Source organism: Erigeron canadensis, chromosome 1 (assembly GCF_010389155.1).
Source record: "Erigeron canadensis isolate Cc75 chromosome 1, C_canadensis_v1, whole genome shotgun sequence".
NCBI lineage: Eukaryota > Viridiplantae > Streptophyta > Magnoliopsida > Asterales > Asteraceae > Erigeron > Erigeron canadensis.
The window spans coordinates 27374744-27401929 of record NC_057761.1 but is presented as its reverse complement, the minus strand read 5'-3'; the positions used below and the strand labels follow the sequence as shown (position 1 = coordinate 27401929).

General features: G+C 35.2%; 2 protein-coding genes and 1 long non-coding RNA gene across 5 annotated transcripts; 2 read left to right on the top strand and 1 right to left on the bottom strand.

The window, feature by feature from the left end:
• Positions 1-356: 356 nt before the first annotated feature.
• LOC122585105 (tRNA pseudouridine synthase A 1) lies at positions 357-5301 on the top strand. Of its 2 annotated transcripts, XM_043757202.1 has the most exons (6): positions 591-623; positions 1013-1067; positions 3977-4116; positions 4231-4593; positions 4740-4802; positions 4902-5301. In XM_043757202.1, the coding sequence occupies exons 1-6, from the start codon at positions 606-608 to the stop codon at positions 5136-5138; spliced, it is 876 nt and encodes a 291-aa protein (XP_043613137.1). In that variant the 5' UTR covers positions 591-605; the 3' UTR covers positions 5139-5301. The 2 variants fall into 2 exon arrangements, with proteins under 2 accessions (XP_043613136.1, XP_043613137.1); XM_043757201.1 differs by lacking the exon at positions 1013-1067 and having other exon boundaries at positions 357-623.
• An 8107-nt stretch (positions 5302-13408) lies between these two features.
• Positions 13409-16899, top strand: LOC122588733. Its single transcript, XM_043760909.1, has 9 exons — positions 13409-13459; positions 13565-13641; positions 14402-14531; positions 15379-15507; positions 15645-15747; positions 15834-15887; positions 15962-16106; positions 16238-16367; positions 16559-16899. Exons 1-9 carry the CDS (start codon positions 13409-13411, stop codon positions 16721-16723), a joined length of 984 nt encoding a protein of 327 aa, XP_043616844.1. The 3' UTR covers positions 16724-16899.
• A 1423-nt stretch (positions 16900-18322) lies between these two features.
• LOC122596702 lies at positions 18323-22592 on the bottom strand. Of its 2 annotated transcripts, XR_006323366.1 has the most exons (5): positions 22283-22592; positions 21952-22080; positions 21720-21800; positions 18665-21609; positions 18323-18594 (listed from the first exon to the last, which is right to left on the bottom strand). It is a non-coding gene; the product is annotated as an uncharacterized LOC122596702 (long non-coding RNA). The 2 variants fall into 2 exon arrangements; XR_006323365.1 differs by having other exon boundaries at positions 21952-22592.
• Positions 22593-27186: the final 4594 nt, after the last annotated feature.

Sequence of the window (27186 nt, the reverse complement as noted above, 5' to 3'; positions counted from 1 at the left end):
AAAGGATAATCATAGTTAGTTTTGAAGCCCAATTTTACCTTTTTCAGTGGATTAATAAGGCCTGACATATATAACAACTATAATGGGGACAAGTTGCAACTTGGGTTTGAGTAATGTATTCGTAAATACGAAGAATAATTTCAGATATTTGTTTGTTGTGGTGAAGGTAGCATTGTATTTGTGTAAGAAAGTTTTGACCTTTTAAAAAATACTCCTTACGATACAACATGGCATTGGTTACTAAGGCATTGTAATTTCTGTCTGTAGGTGAGAAAGTTTTGACCGAGCTTTATAATACGTCATCATATGTTTACAATTCTTTTTCTTTTGAATTAAACAAGAGGAATTCATTCGTATATACTTGAATGTTTTCTGATAGGGATCAAAAGAGAAGTTGTCCAAGTTGAATGCTACTCCAAAAGTTGATTGTTTTTGTCGGTTACTGTCACAACAAAGGCGTTCTCCATTGTGGCGGTGTGAAATAATGAGTTATACCACTCTTGGGCTTCCCTTGGCTGCTGCTCGTATTAACTATCCATATAGTCAACAAGAACAGCCACCACAAAATGCTTGTGCGTACAAATGGCGCTTGGTATTATCTTACGATGGCACTCGATTTGCAGGTCTGTTTCTTCATATATTACTACTATAGCTAATACTCTTGTTCAGTTACCCAATTACTATGCCTTATGCGGATCATTTAGTTGGTTTTGGTTATTTGTTTGAATCTAATTTCACACACAGACCTTCAGTAGCTTATTGATTCTCTCCCTCTTTAAAATCAAAAGCGACTGGATTTGTAGTGTTTCTTCTTCGTGAGTTCCGAGAACCTTCCTTCTCCGGTGACCTATCCTTTATCCTTTATATAAAAAAAAAAAAAAAAAAACCCTAATTTTCGCAATTTCTTCATAAATTCTCCAAATTCAACAATAATCCACTTCACAAATTCGTCTCAATTACTTCAAACTCACAACAAAAATTTGACCTAATTTTGAAATTAATCACAATTCAGTACAAATCAATGGCTGCTACACGAATTTCAGAGATGGAATCGATCAGACAAACAGGTACAATTAAAGTTTTTCAAGATTGGTTCGAACAGGTTCAGATTTTTTATGGATTTAGTGACTTTTATGGTGTTTATCTCTTTATCTGTGGATTAAAATCAGAAATTAGGGAAATATTTGATGATTGGCATCAATATAGTTGCAATATGGTTGAAGATGTCATTTCTCTTGCTTTAAAAATAGATGCTAATGGTTTGCAAGACTCATTTTCACCATTTGATCCTACATCTTCATTTTACAGAAAAGAATTAGAATTCGATTTTAGAATAAGTCTTGATGAAATAATGAAGGACAATGAGTTTTTTAAGAATGGTAAGATTCAAGAAATTAGTAAAGAAGATGTAAATGTTCAAGAATTGTTTGTTGATATTAATTCAAGGGGGTTTGTTAAGGATGATAAAATTGAGATGGAATCTGGAATGATAGATATTGTATATAAGATGTTTGATGAAAGTCTTGAAAGAAGTAGTGCTGCCATTAGGACTGAATTTGAGACTTATTTTAGTGATATATATGTTTGTGAGAGTATTTTAAGTGAGATACATGAACAACAAATTGATATTCAAGAGGTTCCTAAGTATGAAAAAGATACTACTATAATGGTGAATGATTTGAGTTTGGATAATAGTAGTGATCTGATTTTTTGGCAATGTAAGAATGCAATTGGTGTTGCTAGTCAAGATGTGTTGGTCAAGGTTAGTTGTGTTGAGGTTATGAAATTTCAATTTTTCGGTGATATTGTGTGTTTGGAGGATTTTTGGGGACAAAAATCCCATAAGGAAGGAGTATTAGGCATTACTAGCATGGTCATGGATATAGAATCATTTGGTTGGAAACCGGGGTGGCTACATTGTTCAGAAGATGTAGAGGAAGTCAGTGATGGTGTTCCTAGTATAGGTATGGAAATAGGCTCTTTTGGATGGAAACCTGGTTGGATCACTAGGATAGTTACTAGAGAGGTTTTGTTAGAGATGGTTGATGCATACAAATTTGGACTTATTATCAATGGAAGTGAGAATGGATTTATGGTTAATATAAATGCAGTAGTGGAAGGTAATGGCTTTGATTGGGATGCAAAAGGCTGTGTTATAAATTCTAAATATGATGACTTGAAAGTAAAGGAAAGTCCATCAGTTGCAACATACCAATCAGATCAGTGGCAATCTGCTTTTCAAACCGAAGGGGCAGCAATAGAAAGATTAGTTTGGAACAGGGATGTGACAATTATGGGAACGTCTTTCATATGTGGACTTTTGAGGAAAAAAGTCTTCAAAGGGAAACGGCTAACTAGAGGAGGTAGTGATGAAGAGACTGTTTCGAGTTTGAATGAGTTGGCTGCATTTTTTCATGATCTTCAAATTTCAGAAATTGTTGAAGCTATTATGACACTCAAAGTTGAGATTCATTCACCAAAGCTGGTATTTACAATTATGGCACTAAAGGCAGCTGTAGTGAATGATGGAAAAGGCAGATTCGTGGCTGAAAATAGGGAAAACAACTCTAACAAGAGTGTGGTGGTTGAAGTGCATGAAGTGAATAGACTCATCACACTTTGTGGGAGACTTGTTGAGGTTCCTTTTGTCGTTCAAGAGGTGATGTCGATCATCTTAGTCCAAAGGAGAGGTTTAACCATTGTTAAAAGAGATTATACAACTGTTGTGAAAGGTGAAGGTATGGTAATTAGGGGTGGACCTATGCCACACACATGGGTAAAATTCTATAACTTTGAAGAATGGATGACTTGGATGACTGCTTGTGAAAAGTTGTGTCGGCTTGAGGAATATAACAATGATGACAGTTTCTATAAAGCTACATGGGATGCTTATTTGAACGGAATTGTGGAAGCTTTTATTGTTAAAACAACATTCTTGGAATTTGAAGATAAGGAAGTTGGTATAAATATATTGAGGCAGCAACTACATGAGAAGAGCACCACCGCAATAGAAATGACCAAGATATTTGGTGACGATCTGGATGGTCAAGTCAGAAATGATGGGCTGCAAGTTTTTGGAAGCTCAATGTCTTCATTGTTGAATATTTCTGGAGTTTTTAGCGTTTTGGGTAAGGTCAAATCAGAGGAAGCTGATCAAGTTATACTATCTTCATTACACGATGAATTGGGTGTCACAGTTGGAATAATATTTTTGCCATCTGAAGACTTATGGACAGATAACGAGAAGGCCAGCAATGTGCTTACCGAGACCAAAACAGAGTTATCAGCAGCATCACTATCTGGGATAGTGATGCTGCTTTCAATAAGAATAATAGAGGTTAATGGATTCACGAGACTTGGCGTATATGATGGAGGGTTTTTTCACTTGTTTGTGGGAACTTCGTTTAAGAGACAAATTGTTGGTGTGATTAACCGATACCTGTTGAAGCTCAGGTTTCGTCGAAGGCGTGATGGGGCATATCTTCAAATGAATTCTGCATTTTGCATCACAGAGGCTGGATCAACAAGTGAGTTAGATGGCTCTAACTTACTGTCACCGGGATTGCCATACAAGAAAGGAATTCGAACTCAGAAACGTGTGAAAGATTGGTTTTGGCTATTCATTGAGTTGCATAAAGGAAAGTGTGCAGTTGCAAGTTTGATGGGTTGAGAAAGAAGCTTCATGACTTTGATTTTTGAGGGCAAAAATCTCATAAGGGGGAAGTATTGTTACGTAATAAATGAATAAGGGGCTAAAGTGATATGTTTGTAATAGTTCAGGGTGTCAGAGTGTTAAAGATTGAAAGATGGTTGTAGGTTGGTTAGTTGTTGTATAAGAATCACAATATTAGTAGTAATATGGGATATATGATTTGATGATAATTGTTCTTCTTCCTCCTAAATTCTCTCAACTCCATTTCTGTTCCTAACAGTATGTTGCTGTGATTTTTATTTTGTTTTATACTACTACTTTTAGGTTGGCAGTATCAACCGGCACCCCCAACCTTACAGTGCATCTTGGAACAAGCATTAACTCGAGTAACCAAAGTTGAACGTGAGGAGCTCTGTTTAGTTGGTGCAAGTAGGACCGACAAAGGAGTTCATGCGCTGGGTCAGGTCTGGCTACATCACACATATACAGTTCTATTTTTTTTTTCATTGACCTCAGTTTCTAGATTTTGCAATAGCCAATAATTGTGCTAAAGCTCAAAAAGTGATTTAGCTTTTCAGGTGGCACACTTCTTTACACCTTTTAATTATGACGGATTGCATGATATGCACGCAGCACTCAATGGTATTCTTCCTCCTGATGTTCGGGTTAGAGAAATCAGCTCCGCAGTTCCTGAATTTCATGCTCGTTTCTCAGTCACTGGAAAGATTTATCGCTATAATATCTATAATGATACTGTCTTGGACCCATTCCATCGTCTATATGCTTTTCATAATCTTTCCAAGCTCAATACTTGTGTCATGAAGGAAGCAGCCAAGTATTTTGTAGGGAAACATGATTTTTCATCTTTCGCCAACACACAACGCAATGATCGTCAAATCAGCCCCGTGAAGAATATATCCCGGGTGGATATAATTGAAAAGGTAATTTGTGAATATGTGAAGTTTTCTTAGGCATTTGAATGCACTTATATTAAGTTCCTCTAAACCGACTTTTTTATGCTCTCATAGCACTATATGCTTGCACGAATAAACTTGCGGATTTGATTGTCTTCTATATTTTTTGACAGGGATCTCTTTTACATATCGAAGTTGAAGGTTCTGGGTTTTTGTATAGGCAAGTAAGGAACATGGTACGGCAACATCATTTCATTACAAAGCCTACTCAATCTGTCAAGTATTTCTTTAATATCATGTATCGTCACAAACAATTTTGAATTATAATTTTGTAGGTTGCTTTATTGCTACAAATTGGGAGGGAGGCACTCCCACCAGACATTGTTCCAAAGATTTTGGCAACACGTGATCGCAAGGAACTTGCAAAGGTCGCTCTTGTGGCTCCACCTCATGGGCTTTTTCTTGTGCAAGTCAACTATAATGAGGATCATCTCCGACCTCTTGAGGATGGGCCGGCGACTAGTTTCGGTAGGCATCATAGCATAAGCAAATGTAAGCTGCAATATTACTAAAGTCATCATTTTAAGCACTAATGGGTACCTGAAACTTCAAGTACAACTGTGAGAACTGAGAAAGGAAAAATTGTATCATATAGCAAAGAGACCTGAAAACAATCTGTCTGTAAGATTGACACTTCATTTTTGACTAATTTTCAGTTTGTAAAATTCAGTTAAACAACGAGAGCCAATCATGAGCCAATAACGGCACAAAACTAATTGGAGATAATTTACAGTGTTGTTGACTTCAATGTTACCAATTACCAAAATCAACAAAGATGGTATGATCTTATTTAAACGAGGTTTATAGATGCTAGCACATCTTGTTGGGAAAACTGATAAAAAGAGAAAAAAATAACAATAACGTTCACATAAAAAGGACGAAAATAGTAAGAATAACCAAAAACACACATAAAGTGCAACAGACAAATAAATACCAGGTTCATTTTGTAAAACCGAAGGAAAGGAAGTAGAATGAAAAGCAAAATGAGTTTATCAAAGTGGAAAGCCATAGAGACATGGACAAATTTGAAAATTAAAATAACGGAAAATGATTAATTAACCTAATCTATTGATATAGATAATATACCACATTCATATATCTATACTATTTATAATATATTATAAAGCACATTTTTCCTACATTTTCAACATTGGACTTGAAATTTTCAATATTGATTTTAAGTATTTCCCCAAAATGTCCCTCCTATCTATTCTATATTTATCTAAAATAACTATAATACCCTTTCTCTCTCCTCAAATCTCAATCAATCATCTTTTTTTTCTCTCCTCCATAAATCATTTATTCCTCCAATTCATTCAAAATCTTTTATCTCAAAAATCGTACATCGATAAATTATAAAAATTGCATGGGTGTTCTTAAAATTTCATTCTCTTTCATTAGAGATGTCATTCGATATACTTTCGACAAATTTTTAAATCCGAGGGCAGAGCCAGTACGGCTAAGGCATTTGACTATCATACTCTGTGACATATCAACTCCTATAACCTATCATACTCTATGACCTAGGTATCACCCCACCATCTCACCGCCGCAACGCGCGGGTACTTGCTCTCGTATTATAAAGCAGATTTTCCCTAGATTTTCAACATTGAACTTGAAATTTTTAATATTGATTTTAAGTACTTTCCCAAAATGTCCCTCCTATTTAGTCTATATTTATCTAAAATAACTATAATACCCTTTTTTTCTCCTCAAATCTCAACCAATCATCTTTTTTCTCTCTCCTCCATAAATCATTTATTCTTCAAATTCATTCAAAATCTTTTATCTCAAAAAGCGTACATCGATAAATTATAAAAACTGTATGGGTGTTCTTAAAATTTCATGCTCTTTCATTAGAGATGTCATTCGATATACTTTCGACAAAATTTTAAATCCGAGGGCGGAGCCCGTACGGCTAAGGCATTTAACTATCATACTCTATGACATATCAACTCCTATAACCTATCATACTTTATGACCTAGGCATCACCCCACCGTCTCACCGCCGCAACGCGCGGGTCTCATAAGAAATAATTTCATATTAACTCAATGTTAAATAATTTATAAGGTATGTAATCTAGTATTTAGTTAGTAAATTTAAGGAACAAATTTAAAAAAAGGTAAGTGATGTAAGCAAACAATCTAAGGGTTAAAATTTAATTTAATTTTCATCCAAGGGTTATGGCTTTTTTAGAAATGAATTTAAGGAGTTGTTTTATAGTTATTGGGAGATTAAAATTGAGATTAAGATTAAGATAATATCCCTAATGAAATAATTTAGAACATAAATCTCTCAATTTTAAAAATAAGTACACTAAATGTATAAACTACCTTTCACAAAAACTTCCATTTTTGAAAACATCATAATCTGTGAAATCTAGAAAACTAATCACAACCATTCATTTTCAAGATCAAGATCAACTTTCTCTCTTTTCCCTCCCTCCTCAAATCGCGTTTTCCAGAAACCGGCGACATCTCTGGCGGCGGCGAATTTTCCGGCAACGACGACAACTTTCCCGGCAACATTTCCGGCGATAATCAGTTTTGTTTTCGGGTGGATACGGTACGGGCCAGAGGCCCTTATCCGTTCTAAACTTAACCGTCAAGAGACGCATATGAGAATCGTATGGATTTGATGGGCGGCGATTCAAGAGATGGTGGCGGTTGTTTCGGTACGGGCTCCGCCCTTGTTGCCGGCGCCGGCGCGGTGGATAGAAAAGTAAAATAAGACAGATCTGGATCGTGGTGGTGATGGTGGTGGTCGTCGTCATCGCCGGAGGATGATGGCGGTGCTTGGAGATGATGGTGGTGGTGGTGATGGCGGTGGTGGTGGTCGGAGATGGTGATGGTGGTGGTCAGAAATGAAACTGGTGGACGGAGAGAAAAGGGAAGGAGAAGAGAGAGGGTTTAATCATAGCCATTAGATCAATAAAATGAATGGCTAGGATTGGCTTTCTAGTTTTTAAAAAAATTAAGTTTGTAAATGAATACTTTTCCTACTTCTATTAACATAAGATATTTTTACATTTAATAGCATTGCGGTCCCCACAACCGAACGGTACATCTTTGAACGAAACTCCTTTATAAATTTTATGACCCGAAACCCCATAACCAAAAGAACTGGATTTAGGATTTACAGACAACCGAACGGTAGGAGTTTTCCTCTTTTCAAGAATTTCCACATTTTCCTTCGCAAACCAAGCGATATTAATCTTCAATGAACAATTCCCCACTTTCACGTTTTGTAGCAATTTCTTAAGTTCACTCGCATCCTTCACTCCCTTATAACTGACAAAACCAAATCGTAACCCTTCCTTGTTTCTTTTACGAGCAATAAAAACCTTAGCCAGATCCCCAAAACCCTTCATAACGTCAGCCAAATCCCATGGTCTACAACCATCGGGTATGTTTGCAACGAAGAATTTGGTAATCGATGACATAGAGGACCCTTGACCACCTTTAAGTTTTCTTTTATCAGTCACCTTAACCCATTCTTGAGCATTCTCTCCATCGCTATTTTTTTCTGAAAAAGTTATTTTTTTATTCAAGCATTTCATCAAACACCTTGTGTTCAAAAAAAGAAAGTTTATTTGTTTAAAGGAATTAGAAATTCAGTAACCAAGATGCACCAAAGTTGATTACGGCAGGGGATTTGGAAGTTTATATTTGATGAAAGATGTCCTTAAGGTTTTCATCTTGAATTTGGAAGTTTAGATTTGATGAAAGATAAAATAGTTATATGCCTTTTCAAATCACAAAACATTAACTTTGTATTTCGGTTCTTTGTTTTGGGTTTGTTTAGTTTGGGGTTAAGTTTGATTGTGAACTACTTACATTGTTTAATGGTGAACTATGACTCTAAAGCACAAAAACGTTCACTTTGAGTCCCCCAAAATATATATGCTATACCTGCATACTGTACATTCAGTTTGTATAGACTTTGATGAACAAAGTTTTTGCATTTATAAATACATAAAAAAGTTGGGTAACCTGCAATCATATTTGCCATAGATCTTTAAAGGCATTGTATTGCATTAAATCGTTGTCTCCTTTAAATAATTGCTTTATTTTGCGTGTTTGGATCCGTTTTTGTGAAAATCTTCAGCCGTAAGTAGAGGGGCGTTTTGTTGAAATTTTGGACTGTTTTCAAGAAATCTTGGCATGTTTTTCGTTACCGGGTTTTTGTTGGGTTTTTGTGTAGTGAATGGGAGTTGAAGATGATGCAAGCTGGAGCTACTCCCGTTGATAGATCAGCTGTTGCGAAATTGATTATTCCTGGAGCCGAGTCAAATACTATTCATGATCTTAATATTCGTATGAAGGTACAAAAGAGTATGAAGAGCGAATTTGCTTTTTCTTCCTGGAGCTGAGTCGAATACTGTTCATGATATTAATGTTCCGTATGAATGTCTAGAAGAGTACAAAGCACCTACTACAGATTTGCTTTTTCTTTCTGTGAGTACTTATGGTGAATTTTGGTTTATGTGAAAATTTTGTATATATATGTACATGATCCGTATGAAGGTCAGGAAGAGTACAAAGCGCCTGTTGATTAGCTTTTACCTCCCGAGTACCTATGTTGAATTGTGGTTTACGTGAGAGTTTTTTATATATATGTATATGTTTTTGAATTCCGAGCCTCTAACCGAGCATATTTAAAAGTTAATACCGTTGAGATGTCATTTATTTTTTTGTACTTTTTTAGGTTCGCTCTTTGATTAGGAAGTTGCCTGCAGACTCAATACACAGTTGCTTGCTCAAACACCATGCTTGGAACAACTTTAACACCTTTACCAGCTCAGACAATATTCCTACCGGGGGAACTCAGCGACCGTGGTCGGCTCATACAATATAATTCTTCCTTTAATGAGAATGGAGCTGGGAGGCCTACTCGAGGCACTCCTAACACATGCATGGTAAGGGCATTTATTTTCTTTTTTATTTATCATTATCATTAGTTATGCAAGATATGTTTTTGGCAAGTCATTTGGTTTATCAGCATTAGGTTTCAGATTACTTACATGTCCAATTTGAAACAAACATATATCGGATGATGCACTAGTTTTTTATTCTAATTTGGTAATTGTAGGTTTAGTTTTTATAAATGTTATATTTCTTTGACAGCAACCACCAGGTTGAACCAAATGGCACCTTCTTTTGATGTGAATGAGGTTTTTTCTCATTGATATTGAACATGTATACATGCTACAATGTATATACACATTAGATAGTTTTGCTAGTTTACCTGATTATAACTACTGTATTTATTGCAATTTAATTGTGTTATCACTTGAATGAGAAAACTATTAAGTCTTGAAATTATTTCAAAGATGAATTGTCCAAATTTTTAACAAAGCAGCCCAAATTTCCCTAAATTTTAACAAAGCAGCCCAAATTTATCGTAAGTGACTGTTTTATACTTGTGCCATACTCGAAGCTATTGCAGTTCAAGTTTAGATGCCACATTCTTTCAATATTGATTTCCCATCTTTTAAAACGGCTTCTGAATATATTCGTTTTAGCATTATATTATATGCTCAAGCCTCATGACGGGTTTGGTTCTTTTGACCTAAATGAATGCTACTCCTAACTATTTACTTCAATCATTGTTTAGGGGTTTGTGTTTTTTTATGTGGCCTGCTTGAAGATGTGGGAAAAAAGAATTGCATGGACTAACTATCTAAGTTGTGCGTATCAATAAGGTACGTTTTTTGTTAGCCATAATTGTTGTACTAATTTTTTTTTAAAACCTTATATTAATATTTTGGGAGTTTGTTAAATAAATTCTAATGCCTCTTTATGATATATACTTTATAAAACATGTACTCCTTCCAAATTTCTCAAAAAGAATTTGATAAACCCAAACTACCTATCTCCTTTATTCATTCATCTAAATATCTCTATTTAATATACCTATAATACCCTTGATGAAATTATTTACAACATATATGTAACACTCCGGTGAGAACACTTAAAAAACATCATTTTGATGCATTAAAAGTCCATAAAACTAACATAGTGCTTAACTAATTATCATTATTTAAGTGTTTAACAACACATTGATCCATCAAAATCGAAAAAATCACGTTTTTTGTTTTGTGCATCCATCTTGGATGCATATTCATCAAAATGATGCATCCACTAAAAAACGTGATTTTTTCGATTTTGACGGATCAATGTGTTGTTAAACACTTAACTAATGATAATTAGTTAAGCACTATGTTAGTTTTATGGACTTTTAATGCATCAAAATGATGTTTTTTAAGTGTTCTCACCGGAGTGTTACATATATGTTGTAAATAATTTCATCAAGGGTATTATAGGTATATTAAATAGAGATATTTAGATGAATGAATAAAGGAGATGGGTAGTTTGGGTTTATCAAATTCTTTTTGAGAAATTTGGAAGGAGTACATGTTTTATGAAGTATATATCATAAAGAGGCATTAGAATTTATTTAACAAACTCCCAAAATATTAATGTAAGGTTTTAAAATGCAAATACATATGTGCCTTATATAAGGCAAAAACTAACTGAACACCACTACCTCCTAAAAACTAGCACATGACCCACTAAACTCGGTCAACTAAATGACCATTTTCTTGTTTACGTCTACAACTAGCAAAAGTAAACTAAACAATAAACTAGCCAACCTTAATTAACTATGACATTTATTTTAACAAAGACTAAGTAAGTAACGAGCTCTGTAGCATATAGCTATATAACCTGAAAAGGGGTTACATGATGTGATATCTTAATTACGGGAAAGTGTTCGTCCAAGTGTCAGTGATACAGTTCTTATAAATTATAAACGCATAAACAAAAGGTCATATCTTACAATTTTCCGCTGACGAGTTTTATTCTGTTGAACTGGTTTCAGGTATGACTCAAACAGTCCAACACATGTCCAGACCAAACACATATCAAAAACCCAACAGTATCAACAATATAAAAAAGGGGCTAGTTAAGTGGATATGTGATTCTGTTTTCTTAGTTTTACTTGACTGGGTTTTTTAAAGCATATTAAAAAACTTGGTGAGTCATTTCATCAAACACATAGTGTGCATAATTTATTTACATTAGAAACACACACACACACACAATTTACATATATGGCAGTTTCAAATATACCTTTCAAAAACACGTTCCAAGCCATTCCTGGGGATCTGAATGGGCCTATAGCTTAGGTATAGTCGGCGGCGTTTAGACTGTTAAATTGGAATTTAAATTAGAAAATTAGGCAGAAAATGTTTATCAAACAATAACAAGATTTTTTGAAATATACTATGTATAAAGAAGAAAAGAAAAGGAATGTAAATATTACTTGCAACAATTGATGATTCTCAGATGATAATCTTCTGAGCACGGGATCCATTGGGGGAGTGAACACACTGTTTTAGGGTTTTACTAAAGTTTGGCCACGGTTACAAGGGTTTGTGAAAGCCTCAGTAAAGGAAAAGAACCATCTATCATAGGCAAGTTACAAGGGTTTGGGCAAGTCTGGGCAACTATGAAAATAACTATATCAATTTAAAGACAGGAAAGTTAAAAGGGTTTGTGAAATTTGGGATATGTTAAAGATGTGGGTTTATTGTTAAGGTTCAACCATAAAATGACATCACTTATACAAATATACAAATGGGAAATAAAGAATGAACAAAATACAATGACAAAATACTAACAATTTAACATTGTGGGACTTAAAATATAAATAAATAAATAAGTAACAAGCTTTGTGGGTCGTCTATATCTATAATACCCTTGATGAAATTATTTACAACATATATGTAACACTCCGGTGAGAACACTTAAAAAACATCATTTTGATGCATTAAAAGTCCATAAAACTAACATAGTGCTTAACTAATTATCATTATTTAAGTGTTTAACAACACATTGATCCATCAAAATCGAAAAAATCACGTTTTTTGTTTTGTGCATCCATCTTGGATGCATATTCATCAAAATGATGCATCCACTAAAAAACGTGATTTTTTCGATTTTGACGGATCAATATGTTGTTAAACACTTAACTAATGATAATTAGTTAAGCACTATGTTAGTTTTATGGACTTTTAATGCATCAAAATGATGTTTTTTAAGTGTTCTCACCGTTCTTATTTTAAACCTGTTCTTATTTGATTGTCCCCATATAAATCTTTAACTATGAAAATAACTATACTACTCCTTTTACATCAATTATTTTTAGATTAATAACCACACCGACGCCGCCGCCACACCGCCGCATCTGTCTAGTGAGATCAAACATGATCGAAAATATATACCGATTACCATTATATTTGGTTTTAGGTGGAGAAAAAACTTTCTAAATGGCAATTTGAAGGCTATCAATGCCACCTTGGCTCCATGTAGTTCTAATAATAATATGTACACTTGATTATAGATATAGACGACCCACAAAGCTTGTTACTTATTTATTTATTTATATTTTAAGTCCCACAATGTTAAATTGTTAGTATTTTGTCATTGTATTTTGTTCATTCTTTATTTCCCATTTGTATATTTGTATAAGTGATGTCATTTTATGGTTGAACCTTAACAATAAACCCACATCTTTAACATAGCCCAAATTTCACAAACCCTTTTAACTTTCCTGTCTTTAAATTGATATAGTTATTTTCATAGTTGCCCAGACTTGCCCAAACCCTTGTAACTTGCCTATGATAGATGGTTCTTTTCCTTTACTGAGGCTTTCACAAACCCTTGTAACCGTGGCCAAACTTTAGTAAAACCCTAAAACAGTGTGTTCACTCCCCCAATGGATCCCGAGCTTAGAAGATTATCATCTGAGAATCATCAATTGTTGCAAGTAATATTTACGTTCCTTTTCTTTTCTTCTTTATACATAGTATATTTCAAAAAAATCTTGTTATTTTTTGATAAACATTTTCTGCCTAATTTTCTAATTTAACAGTCTAAACGCCGCCGACTATACCTAAGCTATAGGCCCATTCAGATCCCCAGGAATGGCTTGGAACGTGTTTTTGAAAGGTATATTTGAAACTGCCATATATGTAAATTGTGTGTGTGTGTGTGTGTTTCTAATGTAAATAAATTATGCACACTATGTGTTTGATGAAATGACTCACCAAGTTTTTTAATATGCTTTAAAAAACCCAGTCAAGTAAAACTAAGAAAACAGAATCACATATCCACTTAACTAGCCCCTTTTTTATATTGTTGATACTGTTGGGTTTTTGATATGTGTTTGGTCTGGACATGTTTGAGTCATACCTGAAACCCAGTTCAACAGAATAAAACTCGTCAGCGGAAAATTGTAAGATATGACCTTTTGTTTATGTGTTTATAATTTATAAGAACTGACACTTGGACGAACACTTTCCCGTAATTAAGATATCACATCATGTAACCTCTTTTCGGGTTATATAGCTATATGCTACAGAGCTCGTTACTTACTTAGTCTTTGTTAAAATAAATGTCATAGTTAATTAAGGTTGGCTGGTTTATTGTTTAGTTTACTTTTGCTTATTTACTAGTTGTAGACGTAAACAAGAAATGGTCATTTAGTTGACCGAGTTTAGTGGGTCATGTGCTAGTTTTTAGGAGGTAGTGGTAGTACATGTTATTGTTCAGTTAGCTTTTGCCTTATATAAGGCACATATGTATTTGCATTTTATTGTAATCAGAAATACACAAAGTTGAGTGTGTTGTGAGTTTCTCTGATTCAACAGTCTTCACTTGAAAACTTAAAATTCCTTTTTCGTAATATCATCTGTTGTATGAATTGCAGGTTAAATACATTTGACTTCTTCATGACTGGTGTTATCCAAGACAACCATGCGCAGTCTCGTACCCTTAGTAGGCTGATTTTTGGAGACCAAAGCCATTATGATGTTATCGACACTTGCATCTTGACCCAGGTATCGAAGTTCGGTTGACCACCTTTTGAGTTCTTTTAGTTTCTGGATGACACATGTGTATTGAAGTAAAACTGAAAGTATATTTCTGTTGAAAAGTAATAAATGGTGCAGGTTTCTAAATTTACTTTTCTTTGTATTGGAGCTTGATAATCTAAGCCTACATTAAAGACAGTAGATTTAAAATAGAAGGCAGTCCACGTAATGTAAGGTCGGTATTGGCAATGCCGGGCTTGTCTGATGTGGTCAAAGTCCGACCGGACTCTTACATTTGCAAAAGTTTTTGCAACATCTATTCCTTGTAACCAGTGTTGGTTAATCTTGATTTCGGGTCAATAAGTCAATGGGTCGTTTTTCATTAGAAATTATCTCAAGTATGTTATGTTAGCAAGTATCATGTTTTAATTAGCATGTGTCTACGTTAGTAAGTTTTGTTTGCTTTACTTGGTTTTAGTAGAAAATATGGAGTTAAATTTCATGTAGTGGGTCACGGTTATTTTGAGTTAGAAGAAGTCAAAGTAGTCTAGCATGTTGTGTCAGTAAGTTAAGTATTCATATTTGACCGGGTATGTAGCATGTGAAGGAACGTGTGGTATGGATGGAGAAAGTGGGGTAGTTTTTGTAAGGCTACATATAGCCATATTGAGTATGAATACATGTAACCCTTTGCCTTTCACAAAAAGCAAAATTCTCTGCATTTTCTTTTCATTTACATATAGAAAAACAGAACTACAATTCAAGAGTAGTTTAGATCCTACAACCGGTTTTACTGTTTAAATGAACAGATTCTGCTTCAGTTTTTATTGTTCGTCTTTGTTTGCCGTTCTAATGACTCCTGTTCTTGTTTCAGATCGAACATAACAGGCATCTTTATGGTCAATCTATTGCATTGGCTTGGCATACATTCGCGAGATATTGTAACATGCTGAGGGGTGGTTATCATGGGGACGATATCTGTCTTAAGGCGGCATGTGATCTCGTGAGTTATCTTATATACATACTTTGACATCACTTTTTTTTACCACAAATCTGATGTGTAGTTTTTTTGACATAGAATAACCTTAAGTTTTTTAATGTAAAAAAGGTTTTTGACTAAAGGTCAATTTTGTTGTGTAGTTCCAAGTTACTTTGAGGGCAGTGACAGATTCAGTTTCACCGCAGGCTATTTTAAAAGAGATATCGCCATTCAGCACGAATGGGCTTATCGAGTCAAGGAAAAGTAAGCAACCAAACACACCCCTTTATAAGTTTAATATTTTTATAAAAAAAACTTGTTTTCTGAACATAAGTTTCTCTTTTTTGTAGCATTAACGTGCATTTGTGCAAGGAATTTTATTAACCCGCTCGTTCCAAGGGCAGGTATATAGCACATAATTTTCTGTAAGCTTTACTTTTACATATACTTTCATATACTTATATTTGGCTCTATATAGGATGTGAGATTATTAATTTTGAGACGGAACTAAGATGGATCCGTCAAAATGTGAATCGCCCTCAGATCATATTACAGATCTGTTCTAGACTGTTTCCTGCTTCACCTCTCTTGCCACATGATCAATTTTCTAGGCAAGGTCGGAGGTAAATCTCTATCTTATCTGGCATACATAGTTAATTTCCACATTGTATAGCCATGCCATACTCACTCCTTAGTCCAAGTTATTAGTCAAACTCGAAAAAATAAAATATCTTACTACAACGTTTCATTGTAGGTTGACAGAATTTGGGCGTGTAGCAATTACCATGTTAGGAGATGGTAATTGCCTGTTCAGATGTATGAGCTATCTGGTCTACTACACTCAGATGTTGCATCTTGAAATTCGACAAATGATAGTAGCTCAGGTAATTAAATCTTGAATTCATTAGAACACGAATATTAGATTTATTAAATGGTAATGCTTACTTAAAATGACGAATTTAATGTTTCTAAACCTCATTTAAAAATGTTTATATTATTTTTTAGCTATTGTTTTTTATTTCATGTAATTCATTATATGCGTTATTTATATATGTTAATTCATTTTATTGTTTAGATGGGGACCTCTCCAACTCGTTATTATCCGCTGTGTTTACTCAGGACAGGAGAGAATTTCGCGGCATATCTAGACCGTATGTCCCATGAATTTCAATGGGGCGATAACGGTTGTATACAGGCGACCGCTGACTTGGTAGGTTTCCTTTCTTTTTTTTTTGAATAGGAGATGAAACTTTCGTTACTACTAAAAACATACAACACCCTTTGAACTTCAAAGCCCCTGTACTATTGACTTTTTCTCTTATACATGGAACGACACCCACTTTTTGTATTGGATAGAGCACAACTTTGACTGCATCATTACCCATAAATAGCTTTAGTTCTTTAGTTTTTTGATTACATTGTTGTAGCGTCCATCTTCTATATGTTCTACTCCTGGCAAGACGAATTTTAATTGTTACTGGAGTTTTTTAGATTTTGAATTTTCTGCTCTTACATGGTAAAGCATGATATGTCGTTTTAGCATTTTTATGAATGGAATTCTCTATCATATTTGTTTTCCTATGCTTTTGTTAAATTAGTGATAATTTAATCACTTTACTTGTATAAAAGATGCGGTCATTCTCAAAGTATAGGCCACATCTAGTTTTTGTCTGATTAAGTTAAACTGGAACCAGCAACCATAGTTGTTGTACCATGAGTCGACTCGTACGAGTCGAGTCAAAACAAATGGAAAACGAGACGAATCGGTGGTTAACTCGTAAAATATCCTGACTCGGCTTATGAGACTTAAAATTCGGAGTTGACTCGTAACGAGTCTGCATTTGGAATTAAATTGGGTACTCAATTATGTTTGGAAACATTGACCAATGGAAGAAGAAGAGGTTTGATGGTTTTGAGTCCTTTTAAATCTGTTGTGTTATTATCTTCTAGTTTCTTTTTTCTTTTTTCTCCATTGACGATCATTTTTTCTTCTTCTTGTATCTACCAAGCATCATTTGAAGTATTGATAATCTTCTTCATCTCTTTATTTAAATATAAATGCCGTAAGGTAAACAGATAACATTCTTATTTTCTGAAAAAAAATTATTAGTCCTTTATTAAAATATTAAATACGTGATAACTTCATATTATATTAACGCTCTATATCATATTGATGCTGTATATTTGATTTTCTCTAAAAAAATACTTGGTAAACAATTATCCTAACCGTTCGACTACAAACGCTTCTCTAAGAAAGACTTGGTTTTATGATGCTATCAAGTCTTTTGTCAGTTATATATTTAATCACAAGAACGTTAGTACCATCATTTAGTATGCTAAATCTGTAAATTGAAATGAATTGCGAGCCTACGAGTCTAAATTAGCGCACATGTAATCTTTTAATAAATGTATTAAGATAATCAAGTTATATTTTACTTTAAACTTGTGTATATAGATACATGTGGAGATAAAATGAGAGCCATCTAACTTCATAAAGTAGTTCAAAGATAGTTACTTAAGGAGTTGTCTTAAATATCTGACATATGATTAACCATGCCTTTTAAGAAACGTGGGATGAGCTTGATTTGAACCACCACATTTTTTGTGCATCTTAGCCTTTTTTAACTTCCCTTTGTTATTTTTCGCATCCTGGGCGTTACCACTAGAGCTTGGTTTTTCTAACACGAGTGGACGATCACCCGTCTCCTTCTCTTCGTCGGCTTCTTTAATCTTACTTGTGCAGCTGCAACCTGCTTCTTCATGAATCGTGACAGAATGGTTCGAGGAACCATCTCTCTTTGGACTACTACTACTTTTACTACTACTTGGTAGCCGCACCTTAAGCCATTGTATACATTTCAAGAAAACTAAATCCTCTGCTGTTTTTCCAGTGAAAAGGATCAAGACGCCAAAAAGTAATACAGTAATATAAATAATAGTTTAAACTAATGAAAAAAACAACTTCAAGATTTATGACTTTGCAAGTCCAGCCCCATATTAGATGCAACAGCAGGAGAAATCACATTCAGTTGATTTAATGCAGTAACTACATATGTTGTATCTTGTCCAGCAAAGGTACTAAGCGACGTGTCCATACGTTTGTCCACTTTTCTGCATACACAACGTTATGTCAGAATGCATCAAAGTTTGGACTAAACTGCAAAAACCGCAATGCACTTACCTTTACCATAACTGCAGCAGATGTGCTCAGTGACTTGCTATTCTTCCCACTTACCTTTACCATAACTGCAGCAGTTTGCTGTTCCCTTTCACATTCATTGTTCGCAGAAGTCTGGCCGATATTTGTATTTTTCTTTACCTTGTTACTTTTCACTTTGTTGTTATTCACATGATGAGTGCTACCACCGCCACTTTGATTATCATTGCTTTTCTCTAGCACTGCCTCAGGAGCTATCCCACGACCATCGTTGTTTAAAGTACTTTGACTACAAGGCGGATCTTAGTGAACAATGTGTTCATTATCTCCTCTTCAGATTTCCTTAGGTCCACAAATATAGCACAAGGAGCATCTATTTGTGGATTCTTAGATTCTGAACTGACAATCAGGAGAGGATCCTCTATGCTTGCAAAGCTTCAGCAACTATTTGTGGACTCAAGTACAAGTTACGACCCTTCATGTTCCGCAAAAGAATATACACAAATTCCTTCGAAAGCAAATACTCGATATTTTTCTTTCCCGTCAGCAAATCAAGTGATACTTGATAACAATCTGATACTCGCAGAAAAATTAAAGATAACATCATCACCAACTTCAATGCTAAAAGTGGATGGTAATAAGAGACGTTAATCTTTGATCTTCGAATCCAAGATTCAGTATCTTCCTTGTTGTAGGGAATTCGTCGGACTATGTTAACAAATAAGGTGAAGTCAGTCTTCACATAGATCTGTTTAAGTTCTGATAAAGCTGAATCACTAGGGTGAAGCTCTGTAAACCATCCAACAAAAGAAGTCTTCGTAGTGAAAGGTAGTCCTGAAGAGAAAGACTCCATGAAAAGAAGACGATCCAAAAGATGCACGAAGCTTCAAGGTGATATATAGCCAGGATTACTCCAGTTTTCATTAAAAGTATCACCTAAAGCAACCCGGAGTAATGGACCAACACAAATTGTTGATGCATGTTTCTCGGTGACAAGAGCATTCTAGATGTGTGACGTATATTTAAAACCTATATAGCCAACATTCCATAGTTCTACAAGTGACTTTCATCCGAGACTCCACTGGAGCCCCGCAACAATCTTTTTCATTAAGCGCAGCCGGTTTTCTTAAAGCAAACCACAGCATCATCCCCATTCCGATGGTCCAAAAGCTGATGTCACCATTGATGTCAACTTTTTGAAGAATAATCTCATCAAACAAGTAAAGTGATATATCAGTCATCCTTAAGGAAACCAAGTCCTTAGAGACTGATTTTCGCCAGTCTAACGGAAAGACAAGATCAAAGTAATGTGCAGAGATTCCAAGGAAACTTTGCAGTTTATTTGCGTGATGAGAAGAGAGGTTAAGCCACTGGCAGTCCAAAAGAAACTTGGAAACCTCGAAAACTCATACTTGATCCGCTTGCTTTTTTTGGTATTGAGAGAATACCTCAAATGAATTTACCGTTTATTTCCGAAGTAACTCGCATCAACTAGCACTAGTTTGATGTAAACCTTTATGTGTAGGAAAGACGTGCTTTGATGAAATGCTGAACCATTTAACTTTGACTTACGGAGACCTTCTAGTTTTTCAAGTACTTTTATACCCACGGAAAGTAGTTCTGACTGCCAATAAGACCTGATAGCAAGCACCAACTGACTTGTATTCATAATTAGAAGCTTCGCTTCCCTACGGAGACCTTTATTACCAGTGTTTCTTATCCAGTCACCATCCTTGTTGACTAATAGGTAAACAATGTTCCCGTTTACACACTGTTTCCTCACTCAAAAGTAACTTATACTAAAATCGGCAAGACCATCACTTTTAATTGGCGTTTCATTTTCAAGACATTTGATGCTTTGAAAGATATTGATGACATTCTCCTTCCACTGGTTCCAATAAAAAACCAGAGTTCTAATAGAAACATAACCCTGAAATATCTTGTCTTCACAATGCTTAGTAATATCGGACGGTAATTCATCCTCCCAAAAGTACTTAGAGAAATTTATACGAAAATGAGGATCTAAGATTTTCCTTATGGATGATATTTCCCCTCGTACACTCTTATATTTCTTGGAAGCAAGTAAATCTTTCTTGAGCACGGGCAAACTACTATGCTTATCAGAGAGTACCTTAAGCTCATTACAAACAAAATCATAGAAATTATTAGAGGTCATTTTTGCAACCGACCTTGCTTTCTCAAAAAAAGGTCTTCCTTCATAGCAAACTGCTTCAATGGCCAACCTCTATTTCCATTTCCCCAAAGTTAGCTAAAAAATACATACCAAAGCAAGAGATCTGCAGCCTCCATAAAATGGCCAGCCTTCTCCAAAAGATCAGCCTCTTTTAGAACATAACCTAATGACCTTGCCAGCTCAGGCATCTAGAAAGTGGCCCCATTCTTCTTCCAGCAATAAAAGTTCATCATCACAGCCTAAAGACCTCAGGAATACGCGCTTAGATTCCACAGAAAAAAAAAAAAAAAAAAAAAGCCTCATTACAATCCGAGAACCAGATTATTATCTCGATAACTTAACTTTTGTAATCACATTTGACAAGCCGGCTATCCATAAAAGAACTGATAAGTTTGGATTAAGAAAACAAGTACATATCAAGTCAACCAGGCTAATTTTGACCAATAACACAACCCTCCCATTTCTGCCACCTTTAGCAGAAATCATGAATACACACAAGGGAATTGAAACGAAGTTCATACATCACTTGGCTAGCAGAAACTGGATGTCTGGTTAAAGATGTCCTGGCCCTTTCTTGATGTTGGTACCCCGGGATGAACTTCAAACTGAGGAGCTATATTTATACCTCCAAAAAGATGCTAGATAACTCTCGTCTCTCAACATAACTTGCAGGATTTGAGTTATCGGGACCAGGAGCTACAAACTTCTCAACTAGTGAGTCTGGGTGATGAATTTATTTTGGAAGTGATTGAATTGATTCCACACGAATCAAAGCCTGCATCGTCAGAGAACAAATAGAACCAAAACAAATAGAACCCAGGTAAGACACGAGCAGTTTAAAAGAGAAAGAAACAAATTCAAATATAAGCTATCAGAGATATAGACCTCTAAGAGTGGTTTTGAGAGATGATTTCTCTCAAGGGCTTGATCTAGAACCTCCCTTGCCTTTTCAGCTCTTCCCAAAACCTGCCGACAAAATGACAAAGTAGAAATGACATTTAAAGCAAAACAGGGAACTCACAAATAGGGGACCTAATTAAGTAATTATAAGACAGTGGTTAGACACACACAGGCACACGAAAGAGCTAAGAAGGTGCGTGGTGAAAAAAAGACATACCATGTACAAAAAGCGAGAATACTGGGGAGACAAAAGCGGAAAGGTCTGTGATTGTTCTTTGCCTTTCTCAATTGGCAATTGCATTCGTCTGTTCATACAAAGAGCAAGCATCTTCCAAATTCCCCAAAACTATATAGAGATGTAAACCGATTAGGAAATGCAAACTGAGAGATCAAAATTTCATCCTAGAGGCAACGATTTCAACCTACTTATAGCATTGAAAGAGTACATGTTTTGATCAAAACCCAATTAGACCCGTATGGTAACAAGCCCATTCCGTCACCTCATTTACACAAGATACATATGCCTGGCAAAGTTGTAAACGGTATACCTATGTTAGGATGCTATGCTTGATGATTTGGTTCCAGAGGACCGGGTGAAGTTACAGCGTGCACGGGCAGCTGCAAGGAAATAGGTGAATCTCGGGTTGTCAACCAATTGGGCGAACAACAACAGATCGATTGGAAAAAGAAGAGTGAAAAAGGAAAACTCTGGGCGTTGTGGGAGGCTACACACAGCAAGGGGCAGCCAGATAAAACAACTAAGTGACTAGTGCTACCGCGGCTTGTAGTCATATATCCCTATTGGATTGGATGTCATACTAAGGGGGTGCTTGGTTCACAAAAGATAAAGGGTAAGGGTAAGGATAAAGGAAAGGGTATACAATACTTTCATTATAAGGTATTTATATATAAAAATAATAAACAAAAGAAAACAAATATGTCATTGACCAGATCCATTATTGCTTTACTAATACAGTACGGTGGTGGTTGATATGAACGCCGACGGTGATGGCGTGGGAACGCCGGCGGTGGAGGATGGGTGGACGGTGGTGTTGTATGTTGGAGGACATGTTGAATGGATGTGGTGTCTCCTGTTGCAGGAGAAGTGAAAAGGATAGATGGATGAGGATTGATTACCTTAACCCCCAAATTATTGGGTAATACTTCAATACCCACTTTTAGGTATTGAATATCTTTCTTTACTACTACCAAGCATATGGAATCATTATTTTTCTCATTCCCTACCCCCAAAACCCCCTACCAAGCACCCCCTAAACTCGTATATCAGGGTAGGGTAAGACATATGAACTATGGTAACCCTAAACACATCCAAAACTACGTCTGACAGCCCTGATTTCTGCTTAATAATCACCATCTGAATTAGACTACCAAGAAGCAAATGATTTTACAAAAACAAATGAAGGTCTGAGAGGGTTGTGCAGAATCTGGATGTGGACAATTGACCTGTTCAAACAATCTATATCTAGATGTAGATAAGCTTGGCAAGATATACATATACACAGAGAGAGAGAGAGAGAGAGAGAGTGAGAGACAGATACATTATATGATGATAACAACAAAAGTAGAAACCATTCAATTAAAACCAACATCAAAGTTCAAAGTTTGACAGAACCAAACACAACACTTGGTAAAAAGGAAGACAGTCAGACAGAGACAGACACATGGGATATGGCAAAAGAGTAGTAATTATTAATAATAACAATAACGATAAGCATCTGCAGGGTAGCCAGGGATTGGTCCAGTAGTGGCGTTGGTCTTTCCTAGCTTCATCTTTTCATCCCGCTTCTTCTTGCCCATCCTGGCAATCTTCCTCATCTGCTTCTTGGTCCAAAAAACACCATCCAAATCACCATACAACTCCATATCCCGCTTGACGCTGTCCAAGTGTATGTACTGACTGCGGAAATAACGATGCGCCTCATCATCAGCACGCAGCTTCTCATCGCGGCGCCTGATGCTGCTTTTTAAAGGATGATAAGGTTCAGAATCGTCATCATCAGTATCACTAGAAGGACAAAATATGATCTCCTCCTGCTGCTCCCCCGTGTCTACCTTCGGCTGGTTGTTGCAGCGTCTGCAGAATTCCTGAAACGCCTCTTCTCTCTTGCTGCTGCTGCTGTACCTGTTCAAAACAGAAGAAGAATCATGATAAACGCCTCATCGCCTCCGCCTCCTGCTTAGCTCTTGCCGGTAAGGCTTTTGCCTCCTTCTCAATATCCTCCTTCTTCCAGCCCTTCAATTCAAGAAATTCATAGATGGTTCCCTTTTTCAAATCTTGGAGTGACAACCCACTTTGACCCATAACAAACCGGGCCCAGGATTTAATCGGACAATCCCGATACTCTGTTGGTGATGCTTTCTCCTCCAATTCATAGAATGATATCCCTTCCAATAGCATACCACTCCTGATCTCCGCCAATCCGTCGCCCCCATTCATCGCTGCGGTTATTATTAGGGTTTTTTGAGATCTCTACTTTACCTTTTATTTTGCCTTTTATTATTATTACTACTTACCAACCACCGGCCCATCCATCCCCTATTTATCCCCGTATCTAATTTTTATTTTTTATTATTATTTTTTTTTTTAAAAATAAACCCGACAAGTTATGATACTAGTCGCGTTTAGTTCGCAAATTCTGATGAAATTAAAATTGAATTTCATTCTTTAGTGCGTTTGGTTGCATAATGATGAAGGAATATCATTCCGTTGTAATGTAAGCATACCTTCATTTGATGGAATGTCCATTCCATGGGTATGGGGGAATGAATCTCATTCCGTCCGTCACTTAAATCTTTAAAAAGTGAAAAACATTCCGTCAAATTTTCATTCCATCAGATTTCAATTCCTTTGAAAGATTTCATTCTTTTCAAAAACATTCTGTGAACCAAACGCTATAGTTTTAAGATAATTTTTCATTTTCTTTTAATATAATTAATAAATAGCCTCATAATTCTCATAATATAAACCTTAAATCATCACAAGTGTAATCTCATTATTTAATTCCACCATATTTCTACTTGATCTATAATTGGTTTTCAGAAGTCTTATCATTTTAAGCACAAACAGCTGCACTCCATTGCGATCAATTCGGACCACAACTTCTTAGTCGCCAACGACTCTTCCTCGTTCTGCTACTTCCTACTTTAACAAAATCATTAGATGCTACAAGGGTTAGATTTGCAAAATAAGCAAGTTCGGTAACATGTTCGAGTGAAAACAATTAGCTTGTTGATTGCAGCAACGGTTAAGTTAGAGTTGCATAATTTTCAATATGGATATATAAAAAGAGGGCTCTTACATAAATATACACACCTACATAAACGCCTAAAATTATTCCACCTCATTTCCGATAGCTAGATGCATGGAAACCGATTAGAGAAAACATGTCATCTCTAAAGTTGATGGGTGTAACGACGTTATTAAATAGATAACCAAGGGTAAAGAGTGCTTGAAAAAAAGACATTCGACCGAAAGGAAAAAAAATAACACGTGAATGTGTGGGCTATCACCTCTGATTACGAGTGACGTATGCATAGTCCCTTTATTCCCTCCCATTATGTCATACAATCATATTGGACGCGTTATAAAAGGGATAGAGTGTGAATATTTTCAAGCGAGAACGTCCGTGGGGCGGGCTGTAATAGCTAGTATATTGGAATTCTAAATGATTTGGTTAACTTATTTACTCTATACATGATCTTTATTTTGATTTGTGTTTATTTGTTTTTAATATTAATTATAAATGATTTGTATAATATTTAGTATATTGGAATTATCGATATAGATATAGTCAGGTGTTTTGTAAATTAGATGACTTAGTAGAAAAGATTCAATGAATAACTTATTGTGCGGGTACAGTATCACGAAAAGGTTAACTGATTGTAGTTGAGGTTTCCACAAAATCGTGGTTTGCGGAGATAATGAACCTAGACAATAACTAGAAAGTGGATGCTAAACCAACCTTTCAACGTGATGGTGTACCCACCGTCACCCAGGATAAAATAAGTTTAGGTAATATATTTTTGATATATCATGAACATGAATATTATGCATCATTATCTATATAAAAGATATATTTATTTTCTTAAAATATATATCAATAAGAATAATCATCTTTAAGCATGCATAAAAATAAAATAGATAAATACTGAAGTTTCCTTTAGTTATTATCTAACTAAACTTATATGTTTAAAAATCAACCTAAAACCTTAAGAATTTAACAAATGGATTCCACTAATTCTCTTTTTTAATCTTGTCCCCTGATTTTTTCACATGTCATCATCCCATGATTAGGTTGATTTTTAAGCATAGGTTGATTTATCATTATCCTAAAATTGTTATTACCTATTAACAATTCTCAATTCCCAACTCAGTATATTGATAACGGCAATACATTTGATTTGAAATCTAAACTTCTAGACGATTTCCTTGGTTTATTTGCTAAAAGAGTTGGGAAAAGTTTTAAGAGAATTGAAACAATAATAAACGACCATAAGTATACATATGGAAAATTGATTGGAACTTGTGTCTAAGAAGGCTTAGCCTTATGTAATGAGATAAGATTAAACCAGCAAATAAAAAAGACATAATTTTATAAAAGGAAAATAAATGGGAAGCTTTTGTGACTAATTTGGCATGAAATACAAGAATACAATAAAGGACAAATATGTCTATAAAAAAAATCATAGAAAAACAAAATTATAAATAATCCGCTAAAATAAGAAAGATTATATGAAAATCTATCAAAATTATACATGTAATGAAAAAATCCCAATTAAGGGACAGGAAGAGACACATGGATCTCTTGCATGGAGAAGACATGTTACCAAGAGAACATGTGCAGTGATAAAAGATATACTTTAGTACTCTACAAGCCTAGGTTACTTGCAAGCTTTCTTTTAGTCATTCAAGTTTTAGTTTTTCAAGTTTCAAGTCTTTGTTTCTTTATCTATTAATTAAGTGTGATCACTAATAATTCTACAAGAATCTTTAACTGCTTTAAATTTTACACTTGGACTGGCATAATTTTGATTGATTACTTAAAAACCTATTGGTTAATTATATTTCATGATTTTTACACTTTTGTTTGTTTGTGTCATATTATATACTATCGGGCTTTAGCTTAACTAGTATCGCAAATGCTCATGTGGAAATGACTTTGATAGATGATAGGTTTCATTTTCGAACCTCGCCCCGCCAACGTGCCCATTGACTCTGAGAAAAAGGAGTTGCCAAAGCTTTTCCTTACTAACAGTGGCTATGGTTTTGACACCAATTTACCCCTAAAACGGATAATTAGAAATCATTTTATATAGATAAGCTATGGTTTTTGCTATAGGGTAGGGTTAACGTGAGAACCATAAGTATGAAGAGAACCGTGAGAACCATTAGTTTCCCTCCCTCTTTCTTATTTTTTGTGTCGTTTTTTAT

Coding starts and splice junctions, on each gene's coding strand:
- LOC122585105 (XM_043757201.1), top strand. CDS start 485: ATGAGTTATACCACTCTTGGGCTTCCCTTGGCTGCTGCTCGTATTAAC. Junction 4,594..4,739: donor GGGTGGATATAATTGAAAAG/GTAATTTGTGAA, acceptor ATTTTTTGACAG/GGATCTCTTTTACATATCGA. Junction 4,803..4,901: donor ATAGGCAAGTAAGGAACATG/GTACGGCAACAT, acceptor ATAATTTTGTAG/GTTGCTTTATTGCTACAAAT.
- LOC122588733 (XM_043760909.1), top strand. CDS start 13,409: ATGGATCCCGAGCTTAGAAGATTATCATCTGAGAATCATCAATTGTTG. Junction 15,748..15,833: donor GCTTATCGAGTCAAGGAAAA/GTAAGCAACCAA, acceptor TCTTTTTTGTAG/CATTAACGTGCATTTGTGCA. Junction 16,107..16,237: donor TTTTCTAGGCAAGGTCGGAG/GTAAATCTCTAT, acceptor GTTTCATTGTAG/GTTGACAGAATTTGGGCGTG.